General features: G+C 47.3%; 1 protein-coding gene and 1 non-coding gene across 2 annotated transcripts; one reads left to right on the forward strand and one right to left on the reverse strand.

The window, feature by feature from the left end:
• Positions 1 to 4,588: 4,588 nt before the first annotated feature.
• LOC125759153 (zinc finger protein OZF-like) lies at positions 4,589 to 13,565 on the reverse strand. Its single transcript, XM_049417506.1, has 3 exons — positions 13,505 to 13,565; positions 9,833 to 9,958; positions 4,589 to 5,460 (listed from the first exon to the last, which is right to left on the reverse strand). Exons 1-3 carry the CDS (start codon positions 13,563 to 13,565, stop codon positions 4,589 to 4,591), a joined length of 1,059 nt encoding a protein of 352 aa, XP_049273463.1.
• Trnaa-cgc (transfer RNA alanine (anticodon CGC)) lies at positions 6,890 to 6,962 on the forward strand. Its single transcript has one exon. It is a non-coding gene; the product is annotated as a tRNA-Ala (tRNA).
• Positions 13,566 to 14,244: the final 679 nt, after the last annotated feature.

Consider the following 14,244-nt stretch of genomic DNA (forward strand, 5'->3'; position numbering starts at 1 on the left):
ACGTACCTCCTTTACGTAGACGTCGGTGCTCTGACGTCGCTCGCACTAGCACGTGGCACTTGGAGATTTTTTCAAGGCGACATGTGTAATGTGTGCAGTCTCTTGCTTGAATCGGTGAACTAAACTTGAGGCAAATAATAAAACACCCAAAGGGAATCTGTGCGTGTTTTTCTGTTTTGTCTTACTCCAAATCGCAATGTGATGCGATAAGTGCCTCTGTTTCGCATGTCTTCGTGTTCTCGCCAGTTCTCGCCGTTGCGGCGTCGTGCAGGCGCGATGCCTTGACAACAAAACTGTAATTTTCTACCGTGTTTGAGCGCTCGATTAGGCTCATGTATCCTCTCGCGTCTACCCCAATGTTCGTGCGGCACTGTCTTGTAATACCCCTGTATCTCTGTGGCAGCAAATGCAAAGTTACGCGGGCGGAACACCTGCACATGTGTTACTACGCCGACAAATCCGTTTGCTGGAGGTTTCAGTTTTGCTTCTGACAGTCTATGCAACATGTAAGTTTTACGAAACAGTGTTATGAAAGATAGGTTTTATATAGCTTTAATTGAAAGCTACCACAAGCCTTGAAATACTTATGGATGCAGCACTGAAGGAACAAATACTGGAATCATTGCTGAGCTCTTCTGCCAATCACATTACTTCATCTGGTAATATAACGTAAGTCTGCCAGCGGTTCAACTCCGCGTGCAAAATGGGCACCATACAGTAATGTTTACCTTTCTTGGAAAGTGATAGAATATTCTGTATTGCCAACGAACGTAGGAAGCAGTTTTATTAAAGTGGTCAGTTTCATTTTAAAAAAGAAAAGAAAAGAAAAAGAAAGGCCGAGCAGGATCTATGCAATTCGAAGATCCTGTACGTAAAGGGAACAAACCATTACCTAAATTTCGGTGCATACAGGGTCGGCATTATCGTCTGTTCGATTTGTGACACTATAACTTCTTGGAGATGCTCACGTTATTTTGTCACGGGACGCAACGGCAGCAGAAATCTCGGGCACGACGGGTCGGGAGCGGGCGTCGAAAATTTTCAGTTTTTTGCCAGGCACTCAAGAATCTTTAAAATCTACTGCTAAGCGTGAGTGCACCCTGAAAAAGTAATCGTGTTTTTTAAAACTAGTTTCGGTTCCTACTGTACCCTGACGTCACAACACGTTAGGAGCTTCTCATCACATCGCGCAAGATATCTGCACTGTGGCTCCGTTGGTGACGCACAAGCGGCCATTTTGAATGTTTTGGCGACGCACAAGCAGCCATGTTGAAAGCTTTTTACCTGACGTTATCACAACTGGCCAGAGAGCTGCGTGAAGTTCCCCAGAATTAGTACTGTAGCCTGACGTCAAGCTAGTGTCCACGTCGGTAGGTACGCTGTGGGAAAATTGGCTTTAATGTGAAAGTAAAATATCTTGCCCAGGGCCGTCGCTTTATCCAGATCTTTATGGCAGAGTGAACTCGCCTTCGAAAAATGGTGTCAGTACACCTTTACTTCCGAGTGAGGGAAACGCTCTATGTCAGTGGTGGTCAAGAACGCTGTTTTTGGACAGTGAAAAGCACGCTGGCAACCGCATAACAGACATTAGCGCGTTTGTTGCCCAGGCGAAGCTTTACACTGGTTGTTTTTGTCATCGTAAAGCGCTCTCATCGCAGAGCGCCAGAACACCTTCCGCCGTAGACGCTGACGGGCCCGGTGTTGCAGTACGCGATCGTCAACGCGACTGTACCAGCAACCATAGAGTTTCCTAAAATGACCTAGAGGGAACTCTGGCGCTGCGATCGTTCAGCCACCATGGGAATGATGGGTAGTACACAGATTTGCCTAGTCTTCGTGCTTGTGGGCTTCGAACGCACTTGTGGCTTTGTTTATTGCTATGTTTTGGTTTTCTTTCGGATAAAAGAATGGATCATTGTGAACTTCACGACCAGAATTGAATCGGTGAGCCTAAAGAAGTTAAAGTGGTGAAGTGAAACTGCTGATTTTTGCTGAACTTCCGTTTTGCGACAAAGCGGATGCAGGCGACGCGGAGCCAAACGAAGCCGAAAGAACGAAGTTTAGACAAATCCGTGTACTACCCATGATTCCCATGCTGGCTGAAGCGCGATGCATTGCAGCTCCCATAGACACTAGCGCCAGAGTTCCCTCTAGTAAGTATTGTAGGAAACTCTATGCCAGCAACAGTAGGCAACTGAAATACCAACCATGTATGCAATTGAATTTAGATATTGGTAATTTTTACGTATTGCTTTCAATCGCAGTTTTCCTTTGAAGCAGCTGGTCTCGCTGAAGACTGCCAGGACTGTCAGGGTTAGGTGCGCCATCCTTAACAGCAGTTCTAGCGGTGCGACGCGGTGTGTCACGGTCAGGATCCATGATCCGGGCGAGCCTCTCCAAACGAGCGCGCACTGATGGTTCCATAGGCTACTAAAGCAACGTAGAGCGGCGCTACTGCTCTTATCGCAACTGGGGGCATCCACGGCCACGACACTGCCGCCCCCGCTTCCGCGCATGCGCAGAGCTAGGATTGCATCTTTGATGCGTCACAGTGTAACTATTGCTGACTAGCAGTGCTCTGGGCCGAATGAGGAGCGCATGCGCGCACGTGCCCTTGCTGTCGCCGCTGGCGAATCCGGCGACAAACCGCCTTCGAGGGCAGCGTCTGCCCCCAGTAACGCATAGCTCAGCCGCGCGAGCGTCGCGCCCAAACTTGACCTTGGGTTCCCATACGCAAAAGCAGGCAGTACACCGCAGAGAACAAAGAAACAACACAACGCTCGTGCAAGTCATGACGGCGAAACAGCACAACACCGCTCGCGTTGCCGCAAATATCGTGCGCACGTAACATAACGCGTGCATGATGTGCTGATGCGTCTGCGTCGTGTGATCCTCCGGCTCCGATACAGGAAAGGGCAAGGAAGGAATTTGGCTTGCGAAGGCTAGAGGAGGCGAGTGGCAAGGATTTTAACCTCGCCTCCTGGCATCATGGTGTCGCGCCGCTTCAAAAAATTGGTTATCTCAGCTCGTAATGAACCAATTTGAAAAATTCTTGTGGTACAGCGTTCTTTGTTGGACACGCAACAACTTCCAGTGTCTAAGTTGAACTTGCCATTAGGCCTGTGACACAAAATTTTTGAAACTTGTTTTTTCTGTTGCAATAAGTAACTAACGACTCACTTATCCCGGCTGGAATGTTCGTTTGCTCAAGCGCGCGACGGTTAATTATTTTTAGACGGCTTAATAGCACTCAGTCGCAGTTTCGGTTTCATAGAGCACCTAGTGGTTTTCACCTAAACATAGCTAGCTACGTAAGCACGCAAAACCGCGTGCACATGAGCACCGCGTTAACGACTCTTTTCAGCGAAAGCTCCCTGGTGTGCATACTGGTGTGCTGCTATGATCCCCTTCGAGGCGTTCTAAATATGCGTGACCCCCCAAAAATGCACTGCCGAGGCAAGGACGTCAGCCTTTGTGCTGCCGTACAAGTCTGCCCCTCTTTCCGTTGAAAACTTCTGCTTGGAGAGAGCGCTCGCAAGGGTCGTGACAGCCAACAATGGCTCGTGACGCAGGTGGCGGTTGGTTGTATACACGAAAACCGAAGGCGCGTTTCGCGTGCGCTGGAGCGATACGCATTTTAATGTTGATTTTAAATATGTTCAAGGTCATATTATCCGTTGATATTTCGTAGATGATGCGTGTTTGTCCACACACATTTATCCCACAAGTTATCCCGCCTCGAAAATTTCGTGTCAGTACTCCTTTAAAGAATTACGGGACAGGTACGACTACGTACAACCATGGGGCAGACTTGATGACCCCCTTAAGATGATTAGAGGCGGTGACCACCCTCCCTGCCCCCCTCGTGCGCACGCCTATGCTTGCTACAGTTTTAAGTTGGCATATTCACACTAGAGCTAGTGGTATGTCATCAAGATGGCAAGCACCCTAAGCACGGCACTGCATCACATTTTAACAAAGCATGGGGTCTTTTCGAACAGCAAATAATCTCGAACTTGCACTGGGGTTAACAGTTCCATCTAAGCCATTTTCTGGCTGATCAGCACTTGTGAAAAAACCTGGGCAGCACGTATGAAAAAGTGGTTTAAATTAAAGCTATATTTTATTGTCACAGACAACAGATCACATATATTTAAAAAAAAAGGATTAGAAAGCAGCATCAATAGGTATTACATTCCTCGGATACTTTTATCGTGCATCTTGCAGTAGTATCTGATAATCCCCAGGAACACGTCGTCAACACAAATTGTGCATACACGATGAACTGAAAACACATGCTCATCCCAAAGGACTTGCCCACGTGTGTCCTCTAACGTAAAATGTCGTACAGTGGCCACGACTCCTGAATCTAATTCATACGTGCACAGCGTCTGCCTCCTGTGCGGCTGAGCGCAATATGCGCTAAAAAAAAAATGTTTTGTTGCCTACCTGCTCTGTGTGATGTTTCAGGGTGGATGATATTAGCACAAGAATACAAGGCCCTGAAAATACCTTCAGTTCAAGCTGCAGACGTTGGGGAATTGAGGTATACTTTACTATTGCACTGATACAGAACTGAGAGCCAAGCTTAGCTACTCGTTGAGTGAGCACGCTGATGACGCGAAAGGTGCCCTCTCTGGGTGAATCCCTTGCCGCATATGTCGCACCTGTGAGGTCGCTCACCAGTGTGGGTTAGAAGGTGCACTTTTAGTGCAGCCATCAATGCGAATGCAGCGGGACATAGGTGGCAGAGGTACGGCCTCTCGCCCGTATGTGTGCGGGTGTGCTTTGTTAGTGCTTGCTTCAAACTAAACTTGCGGCTACAGATCTGACAGCTAAACCTCTTTACACCTGAGTGCATATTCTTGTGCTTCCAAAGGTTGCATTTTGCAGTAAACGCCATCCCGCACACGTCGCACCTGTGAGGTCGCTCGCCGGTGTGGCTTGCGACGTGCACTTTCAGGGTATTCAAGTGCGCGAACATAGCGGGACAGAGGTGGCAGGTGTAGGGCTTCTCCCCAGTGTGCGTACGGGTGTGGCGCCGGAGTGTGGCTCTAAGGGCAAACTTTCGGCCGCACACGTGGCAGGCAAATGCCTTCTTCCCCGAATGAGTCGCTGCGTGGGACGCGAGGCTTGATTTTAAGGCGAATCGGCGTCCACAGACACTGCACTCATGTGGTCGTTCGCCGGTGTGGGTCAATGCGTGCCTTTTCAGAATATCGCTTCTGGTGAACGCGGCCGGGCACGACGAACACTCGAAGGGCCTCTCGCCCGTGTGCGTGCGAGTGTGGATCACCAGGTTGCTCTTCTGCACGAATTTCCTGCCGCACACGTCGCAGGCGTACTGTTTTTCGCCTACGTGAGCGAACAAGTGTGTTCGGAGCTGCGACCTGTACTTGAAAACTTTCTCGCACACGCCGCACTGCAAGGACCTGGTGGCCGTAGCGTTGACGTCCTTTTCTGTTTGGGAGACATTGACCTCGTTACGGAACCTGCGATTGAAAGCAAATGTTTTTTATTGATAAGACGTGAAGGAGACGATGGTGCACAAATAAGGTGTCGGCTACTTCTTACAAATAAAGTAATAAAGAAGAGCTATACGGTGGGCTGATTGGTGTTGTTTCATCTTCAAGAGTGCGCTCTGTCTCTGTACGTCGCGCACTTGTAAAGTGCGCGACGTACAGAGACAGGTACGTCGAGTGCACGAAAGGGGTGTTTTATAAGATTCCGTTACCGTGTGGTAAGTCCTACGTCCGACACACGGGACGATGCCTTAATCTAAGGCTAAGAGAGCATCGGTACGCCTGCCAGCAGTTAGCAGCCACTCGTAACTTAGCGGCACATCGCAAGATATGCTCCTGTAATGCCTTTTTCGAAAGAACAGCTGTAGTAGCCCGCTCCCAAGAAAAATAACGATCCGAGAAATTTTAAAGACATTGAACATTCTGGAAAAAGGCGAGGATGCTTGTGTCAATGCTCTTTCTATCGTCCTCACGGCGGCTGAGGTAGATCTTGCAGAATTTACAACGTAATTCTGACTCGATCTTGCTTCTGCGAATCGCGGCCTCTCCTTACCTATTTTTCACCTTTTTTTTTCTTTTTCCTTTGTTTCACCCCCCCCCCCCTGTGTTTTCGGGCGCTGCCCCGTCGGTCTTTTTTATGAGCACTTGCGCATGCTCATTTGACACACCCCTTTCTCGGGGCCACGTTTCTTTCACAGACAACAACCGCTTGGTAGTTTGCGCTCGTTGCCTTATGTCCTGTATTTTTTTTTTGTCCTGTGTCTGTGTTAACAATGCGCACTTTCGAACATGAACAGTCATTAACACACGTATCTTAAACAACACCGCCAAAACATAAAAAAAAAGAAAATATCGAAATGCAATTATTAAAATCTAAAATGCTCTCTCTGGTCATCATGGGGATAAATCCCCGCACATGGGAAACATAGCAGCCAAAACACATGATAATATCTAGGAGGCGCGAATGAGTAGGACATGCATATTCTAAAACACCTTTAAGTAATAGCCTAGGTACATAAATTCCTCAATAATTGCCAGCAATGCCGCTGTCTTCAAGAAAGCAATTTAACGCTTTTAAAGCGTATGTGAGGATATCGTTGGCCATGGGCCCAGAAGTTTCTTTATACAGAACGGTTCGTGGTCTAATGCCATTATTTCTGATTCATACATTGAGAATTATAGAGACATTTTGAACGAAAGGAGGGGATTGTTTTTTCGAGGGGCCCGTTTCTTTGTTAGACACAACCAAACGAATCCAACATATAATAAGGCCAAGGAAAGCATTGGCCAGATTCAGTGATGTCCTTAACGGTATTTTAGTAATCAGGACGTAAAGGGAAACGAATTACAGGGACGGGGAAGCGCCTTCCGTCGTAGCTCAATCGGTAGAGCATCGGACGCGCAATTGGAAGGTTGTGGGTTCGAAGCCCACCGACAGAAAGGGTGATATTTTTCCACTTTATTTTGCTTAAATTTACGTTATGATAATTACACTACGGTTAAAGACAACAATTAATGTCCCCTATGCTTTCCTTTTGACCTAAATCTCTGTTGGCTTCATTCAGTAGAGACATCTTAGAAATTGTAAGAGCTCCCTCATTTATGAAAACAACAATCAAAGCATCCAAAACATAAAGCTATTTCCAGCTGCATTAGCTAGCTCTCTAAATGTAATGAATGAGGCTATTTTATTTTTGTGTGGGCAAAAGCGATTCCTTGGCAGATATGTGGCGCATCGAGGCCGATCACCTTCAATATTAACGCATAGACTGGCTTAGGAGCCGTACCTTCATGTGAGCATACCGAAACTGAAAAAAAAAGAATAGAATTCAACAAGAGCAAAAATCGAGCGAAATGATATCGAACCAATGCGTGCTGTATGATATAACGACGTATTACAAATGCCTCCCAAATATCTACACCTGCGAATTTCAAGTGATTGTTAAAGGACTCGGTAGGAATATCAAAAACCATGAATGCCGGGAAGGTTGACTCTGCAAAATGCTAGAGGCCCATGTATTGTGTGATGTCAGTGCACGTTAAAGAACAACAGACGGTCGAAATTTCCGGAGCCTTCCATTATAGCGTGCCTCATAATGAAATTTTCGTTTTGGCACGTGAAACCCCCAGATATCATTATAACATGACTGTATTGGGGAATATGCTGGCAACTGAGCATAAGTCGTTGAGCAGCGATAGCCAAGACTAGTGACCGACTGTGAAATATGCTTGAATTAGTATTGGTATAGAAACGATGATGTTCGCTTTTTGTGGTAGTGCACAATTACGGGCGCATGAGGACAACGGTACATTTTACAAGACTACTCTAAAGAAGTCAAAGCTACCCGGCACCGTGTAGACTGATCACTTCGTCAAAATCGCAAAATAGGTGAGCCCCTTATATTTGAGGCTTTACGGTACAACCAGGGTTAGCTTCATAAGGTCAGCTTGGAGATGTATACACCACGTCCACGTCTGAAGTGTCTCAGCTGACTGTCAAAAGTGACACTATTTTTCGTCCCAGTGCCGCAAGAACAGGCCCGGGATACCACCACTTCAGAGGTGTAATCAGACACCATTGCAAGATCGAGCGATAGAATCCTTGTAATAACTTAGGAAGGAAGTACGGCGCTTTGGCATTGAGATATTAAAATAAATCAATAAATGATGATTTTCAAATCATGGAAATGTGAAATTATTAAAGTGAAATTTTTCGTGCAAATGTAAAGTACTGGTGAGCGAATATGTAGAACCCTGGAAAGATATCCGGAAAAGAACAGAAATATCTAGAAGGAAAACAGAATCTGGGTTGAATGATGCTCACTCTAACTTTCTCACAACATTTTAGTGAAGCATGATGCATGCAGATTACTAACCCTTTGTCCGCTGTCAATGTGGTGGAGCCTTGCCTTCTAATCATGCCACTTGTTCCTGGAGAACCTTGGACAGTGCTGGATTGGGCTGGTTGACGAGTCTGTCTTTTGGCTTTAGTTACAGCTGATTTCCTGCTGCAAAATCGTACGGAAATCACGTATGAGAACCAAACATTGGTAAAATAGCGAAAATACGAAAAAGCGATTATCGCAAAGTTCTGCTTTGACATATTTTGGATCGCGGCAGTGATGAACAAAAGAATGAACAAAATGAGCACAGATATAACTGAATTCTCTCCTCATTATGCTCTTGATTCGTAAACGCAAGCGATACTCATTCAAGTGCAGCCCGCTCTTTCATTCAAAGGCAACTTCTCTTTCAATGATTTCGTTCAATTCTGACTAATAATCCTGACGGTTAAATGGCAGTTATATTTTGTAAACATATGCTCCGATATCACATGTATTCAATAGAACTATTAACTTGAACTGGAACCATTGATTTCGTAACAGTTTTATATTTAGAAGACTTCTGAATATTCGAAATACTAGAAGCAAGTGCTTGGAAGGAAGTGTTTGCAATAGAAACAAGACTGTGACTCGTTCCCTGTGCCACTAACTATTATTATTAATAATTAGCCGGTCCTTGTGATGTCACTAATAGGCCAACATTACTTAAACAAACCTTGGCACACAGTACGGTTAGTGCAGCGTAATGAGATGACTTAAATAGTTGAGAAATATTGTAGCAGCCATATTGGGTGCCCGGAGATTATTCGAAGCACCTTCGAACAATGTCTCGGCTGCGCAAAGTTTGTGGTAAGGCTTAGTTCAGAAGTGGAAGCGTCTAGGCGTACATATCCGCATAGCTCTGAGCCCATATCTACAGTGCATTGCCATTCGCGTAGACTACGGTACTCGTTAGCCGTCACGATCTGCTACTGGGAGTAGCCGACGAAGAATCGTGCTGTACGTATGTTGTCGTGCTCCCGTTTGCGCTGTGTGTGCATGAACCGTTCTAAGCTGATCCAGTAATCATTATTGTACTTTTTTCGGGTTCCGGCACGTTCAGAGAATATTGGCTCGGCTGTAGTTCAGGCTCAAACACCGGTTCAGACACGGTTTTGGATCGTGTACAGTTCGACATACATCTACAACTCTCAGTGCAGGTTTAGCTTTTCAAGTTATTACTCCCGCAAAAAAAGAAAAAAAAACACAACAAGAGACCATATAATAACATCGAAACTTCTACAATGAGTTGTAAATTATTAAAATGCGATTGTCCATGCTAATATCAAGTTTAGTAAAACAGGGAACAAAATCGCGCGACAGAAAGAAAGCAATTTTTATAAATAAAAGATACCCTAGATTGAACAACGAGGACTAGGAAATTTCTTACGAGATTTCAGAAACGTGTGACGCGCACAGATTACTAACCCCTTGTCTGCTGTCGATGCGGCAGAATCTTGCCTCTGATTCTCGCGGACTCTTCTTTGAGATCTTTGAACAGGGCTGGAGGACTGTTGAGACGTCCGTCTTTTCGTTTTGGCCATGGCTGGATGCCTGTAGTAAAATAGTACATAAATCACCTATGATAGTCCGACATCAGTAAGCCATGACTTGAAGGGATACTGAACAAAACATTAGACTTCCAGCCTAATGGAAAGCTTGGGTGCTGATATTGGTTAACACAGCCTTGTTTCCAGGAGTAAACGCGAGGAAAATAATGAATGCGTTTTTCACAAACTGCGGCGTCTGTCGGCCACGGTGTGAAGTAGAGGGGGTGACGTGCAACTTGTGCGGAAATGGGCGTGGCAACCATGCCAGCCGTCGCCGGCCACTCTCAACCCGCTCCGCTCCGACAACGGTTTTTATACTCGCGGACAACTTTTCTTTGCAATGAAGGGAAGGCTAGAGAGCCGAACTACGCGTGTGCTACCGTTGAAGATTATAGTCCCACACTTGCGTCCGTGTTTTCTGCGTGACAATAAAAACAACATTGCTTTATTTTTTACGGGGCGCTGTTTGAAGAGACGGTCAGCGCGCACCAAGGAGATATTTATATTTTTTTATTTATGCAGTGTCATTTCGCGTTTTTGCACCTGTGAATACGTCGGACCTTTTACGTGCACCTCACAGTCAAAATGGCGCCTTCGTCTTCAGGTGAGCGCTCGTCACCCTCCAGCTTTCCCGACGATCGCCGAGGGAGCTTGTGACGAATTTCACTAACAAATGGCTGTGTCAGCCTGTGACGGCCGCTCGAATAATCAAATGGCCGTCACAGGAGGTACGGAAGGTTCACAAACCAAAACTAAATTCGAAACGCGCGCCGAACCGGACTCCTTCGCGGAGCAGTACATGTGGAGTAGCTCCGCCCCCGTAGCCTTCCCTTCATTGCCAAGAAAAGTTGTCCGCTTCACTGCGACTGGCGCGCCACCGCGCGGCCGTCAGAGAAGGCAGTCGTTGAGAGCCCGAGCAGAAGCGAACGATTTCCCGCGCCCGCTAGCACGCAGTTGTAGGTGTTCTGTGACGCAGTCATGAACTGCTGCGTCGTCGGTTGTACCAACAGGTACACATCGTGCCCTGAGGGAACGACGTTTCACCGTTTCTCAACTCGTCCGTGCTTTATTGGGCAGCGGCAGAAGTGGATCACGGCTGTGCGACGAAAAAAGTTAGCTTGGGTGCCGCTCCCTCTGCCGTCTCGCGTTCTGCGGTTTTGTTTTTCTTGTGCCGCTAGCATCAGTACATTTCAGCCATGACGGAACAAACTGGGAGCCCTCTCGGCACTCGAAGACATGCAGTGCACATTTCGTTGGGGGTGCGCCGTCCAAGGATGTGTCGTCTCCGTCGTACGTGCCAACGATATTTCCTGACGAGTATCGTAAGCCGTCCGTGCTTGCAGAAGATAAGTTGATAGTCGGCGCTCGTGTCGTCGTATGTGTGTCTTCTACGTCCCGTGCTTTACGTTCGCGCTGTTCCTGCAGTCATGATTTTAGTACTGGCGGAAGCGCCGCTGTTCAATTAGAGATGCCCTAACTGGGAGTCGATCCCCTTCCCCCGAGATGTTGAGGGACAAAAATGTCAGGTGGTCGCGGCTCTTCGGATAGATCCTAGGATTAAAGCAGAAAGACTACGGCTGGGGTAGCCCTATGGCACTCGGAAACTTCGAGAGGTCGTGGTCACGAAAATGTTAAAATGGATAAAAAAACAAGAAACAGTGGTAAACACAGGACACAGTGCGAGGAAACGACGGGACACTCATTGTGTCCTGTGTTTACCGCTGGTTTTTTATCGATTTTGACAATGTACCAACTAGCCCGGTCCAATGCCTTGGTACCGAAAATGTTTGCGCATTTCTGCGCTAGGGCGTAGCTTGGGTTACACCAGAGTTTGCGCAACTTATAAAAGCGTGGTGAGCTCGCGCAGACGAGAGAGCCAAGTGCGCAAGCACTTTAAGTGGTTGATACTTGTAGTAAACAGCTGACCCTGTAATCATTCGGCGTTGACAAAACAAAGTGTGCAGCATGTAGACAAATGTGCACACGGAACTAAAATCGAGGCTATTTATCTTCATCTAAGATCTGGCCGTCGTTGCAGTTTTCTGCGAACGCTGTTGCGACGGAAGCGCAATGTTTGTTTCGGAAAGAAGCATAAACAACGAAAGAGGTTGTAGCGAATGAGGTACACTGATGGTGGCCGATCGTGACCGTGCCGTCGTCGGCGCCACATCACTTGAAGCGAAAGACAAAGCGGGGCCGATCGTAACACGTTTATTTCTCGCCCGCACCTCAAGCTCTTGGCATGAGCCGCGCGAGCGGCGAGGTAGAAACGATCATGATGAGCGAAGATGATGCTTGAGGTGCATTGATATTACGTTTTCAAGCAGGCTGTGTCACGTTACGGAAAGCTTCTGGCCGTCTACCGCAGCGATCACAAGGCAATACTATGCAAATGAATAGCCGTCCATGCGCGTAATCAATGGCTACGTGATCCATAATAAAGGCTATGCGACTTGAAGAAATATATCTTCATTCAACTTCAAAGTTCAGAAAATAGAATCCTAAACAGGCAATCAAATATATGCATCGCATCGGGTCGATCAGCATTTCTTCGATTTGTTGCGTGGTCGTTGGCTTTGGACTTTCATTCAGTTTGCATGAGAGAAAGCTTCGCGTTCAACCATCTTTCTTTAGGAAAGGCGCTTTGATTTTTTCGCGCACGACGCCGCCACCAAAATGGTTATAACGCGCTTCGGTTAAAAAAGGCTAGAATAACGCGGCAGGCGTTTAAGATAGAGGAAACGCGTGGAAATGGGAGAAAAGCAAAGCATTCCAATAGCACGGAGAGCGAGAGATGAGAGTACAAACAGTTGGGAGGTGGCTTTGCGTGCATCGTCAGCTGACCCAGAGGCGACTTCCCCAACGCAAAGCCATCCCCCTTCTACGTGCTATGGCGAAAGTTTCAGACAGGGTAATAAAAACGCGGATATTCAGTGCATCAACTCGCTTACGAAAACGAACAAATTGTGTACATTCCAGCCAAGACGAACAGCCGAAACTCTCCCGGCCACCCCCCTGCCAGAGTGGGCACGTCCCTTGTTTTAGAAAGGTCCACGGCGGTTTTCGAGTTGTGCGCATGCAGCCTCCCGAGTGTTTTTCACTCGCCGCATGCCTACAAAACTCTCACTAGCCATATTCTGAAGGAGTCACCCTCACTTCAAAGAAAAGAACCACTGTTTCTAGAAGAAAATGCCGCATTCGATTTGCATGAAGACCAACGGGAAATGGCGAACCGGCTTCGTTAACCGAGAGATGTAGTACAGTTTAGTGGCAACGCAAAATAGCAGCGCACTTCGCCTTTCCGCGACATGTTTAATATTCATGCGGGCCAGTATACGATGGCACGCAACGGAAAATGAAAGAGGTCGTCATACTTGCCTTGCGAGAAAGGCTTGCAGGAGAGTCCAGAATTTGTGTGCCGTTGAACGGAACCAAGCAGCACTTGCCGCGAGCGGAGGTGGAGATGGGAAGGTGGGGAAGGCGCCTCAGGCAAAGGGCAAAGCACAAACGCAGCTATCCTGACGGGACGCGCGATCAGCGCGATCCGCACAGGCTCGCGAGCTCGACAGCTCGATGCCCGCGTCGCCCGCGTCGCGCTCGGGCGGTTCCATTCTGAGCTAGGGGTGACGGCGGAAATGCCGCCGCGTCAGTAGCGCTTGTCTTGCGGGGGCGGCCAGTGTCTTGCACCATTGGCGTGGACGCAAAGGGGGGAAGGGTTCAAACCCCTGCCCCGAAATTTGTTTCAAGTTTACGTGTCTGTACAATAAAAGTTCTTTATTTCCAAACCTGTTAATCGGATAATTCGCACATGTTCTATCCTCGCGGTCAACGTATGTACAGTAACGTTGGTATGTACTGTGTTAATGCGGGGGTATCAATTTCATTCCCGGAAGGGCCGGCACAGTGAAGCGGGGGAGGGATGGGGAGTGATATGAACAAAATGTCCCCTCACGCTGCCATTTCAAACAGCTCATTTCCCATATATCATATATGGGTTATTTCAGAACAGGATTTTTTTGGCGTCCAGATTCGAGAAACATGTCGATACTGATGCCCAGAATGACGCAAATGTGGACGCCGATTCTCAGATCTAGCGATTTTTTTTTTTTTTTGCGGTTGTTTTAACACATCATGACCCCATGGTGTGTCTCTCGGAAAAACACTGCTTGAGACCTGTCCGACCTTTGTAAACTTCCCGAACAAAGCGTTATTAATCGCGATAGGCGAGTAAATAACGCGCGGACCATAGAGGAAAGTCACAAACGTCTTATTCGTCGTGATGCCGCGGGC

This window comes from Rhipicephalus sanguineus, chromosome 7 (assembly GCF_013339695.2).
Source record: "Rhipicephalus sanguineus isolate Rsan-2018 chromosome 7, BIME_Rsan_1.4, whole genome shotgun sequence".
NCBI classification, from domain to species: domain Eukaryota; kingdom Metazoa; phylum Arthropoda; class Arachnida; order Ixodida; family Ixodidae; genus Rhipicephalus; species Rhipicephalus sanguineus.

Excerpts from the sequence above, each read along its gene's own strand:
- LOC125759153 (XM_049417506.1), bottom strand. The coding sequence starts at position 13,565 with ATGGAACCGCCCGAGCGCGACGCGGGCGACGCGGGCATCGAGCTGTCG. Across the intron at positions 9,959-13,504 it reads GCTGTCGAGCTCGCGAGCCT|GCATCCAGCCATGGCCAAAA; the intron begins GTGCGGATCGCG and ends ATTTTACTACAG. Across the intron at positions 5,461-9,832 it reads GCATCGACAGCAGACAAGGG|AAAAGGACGTCAACGCTACG; the intron begins GTTAGTAATCTG and ends TCTCCCAAACAG.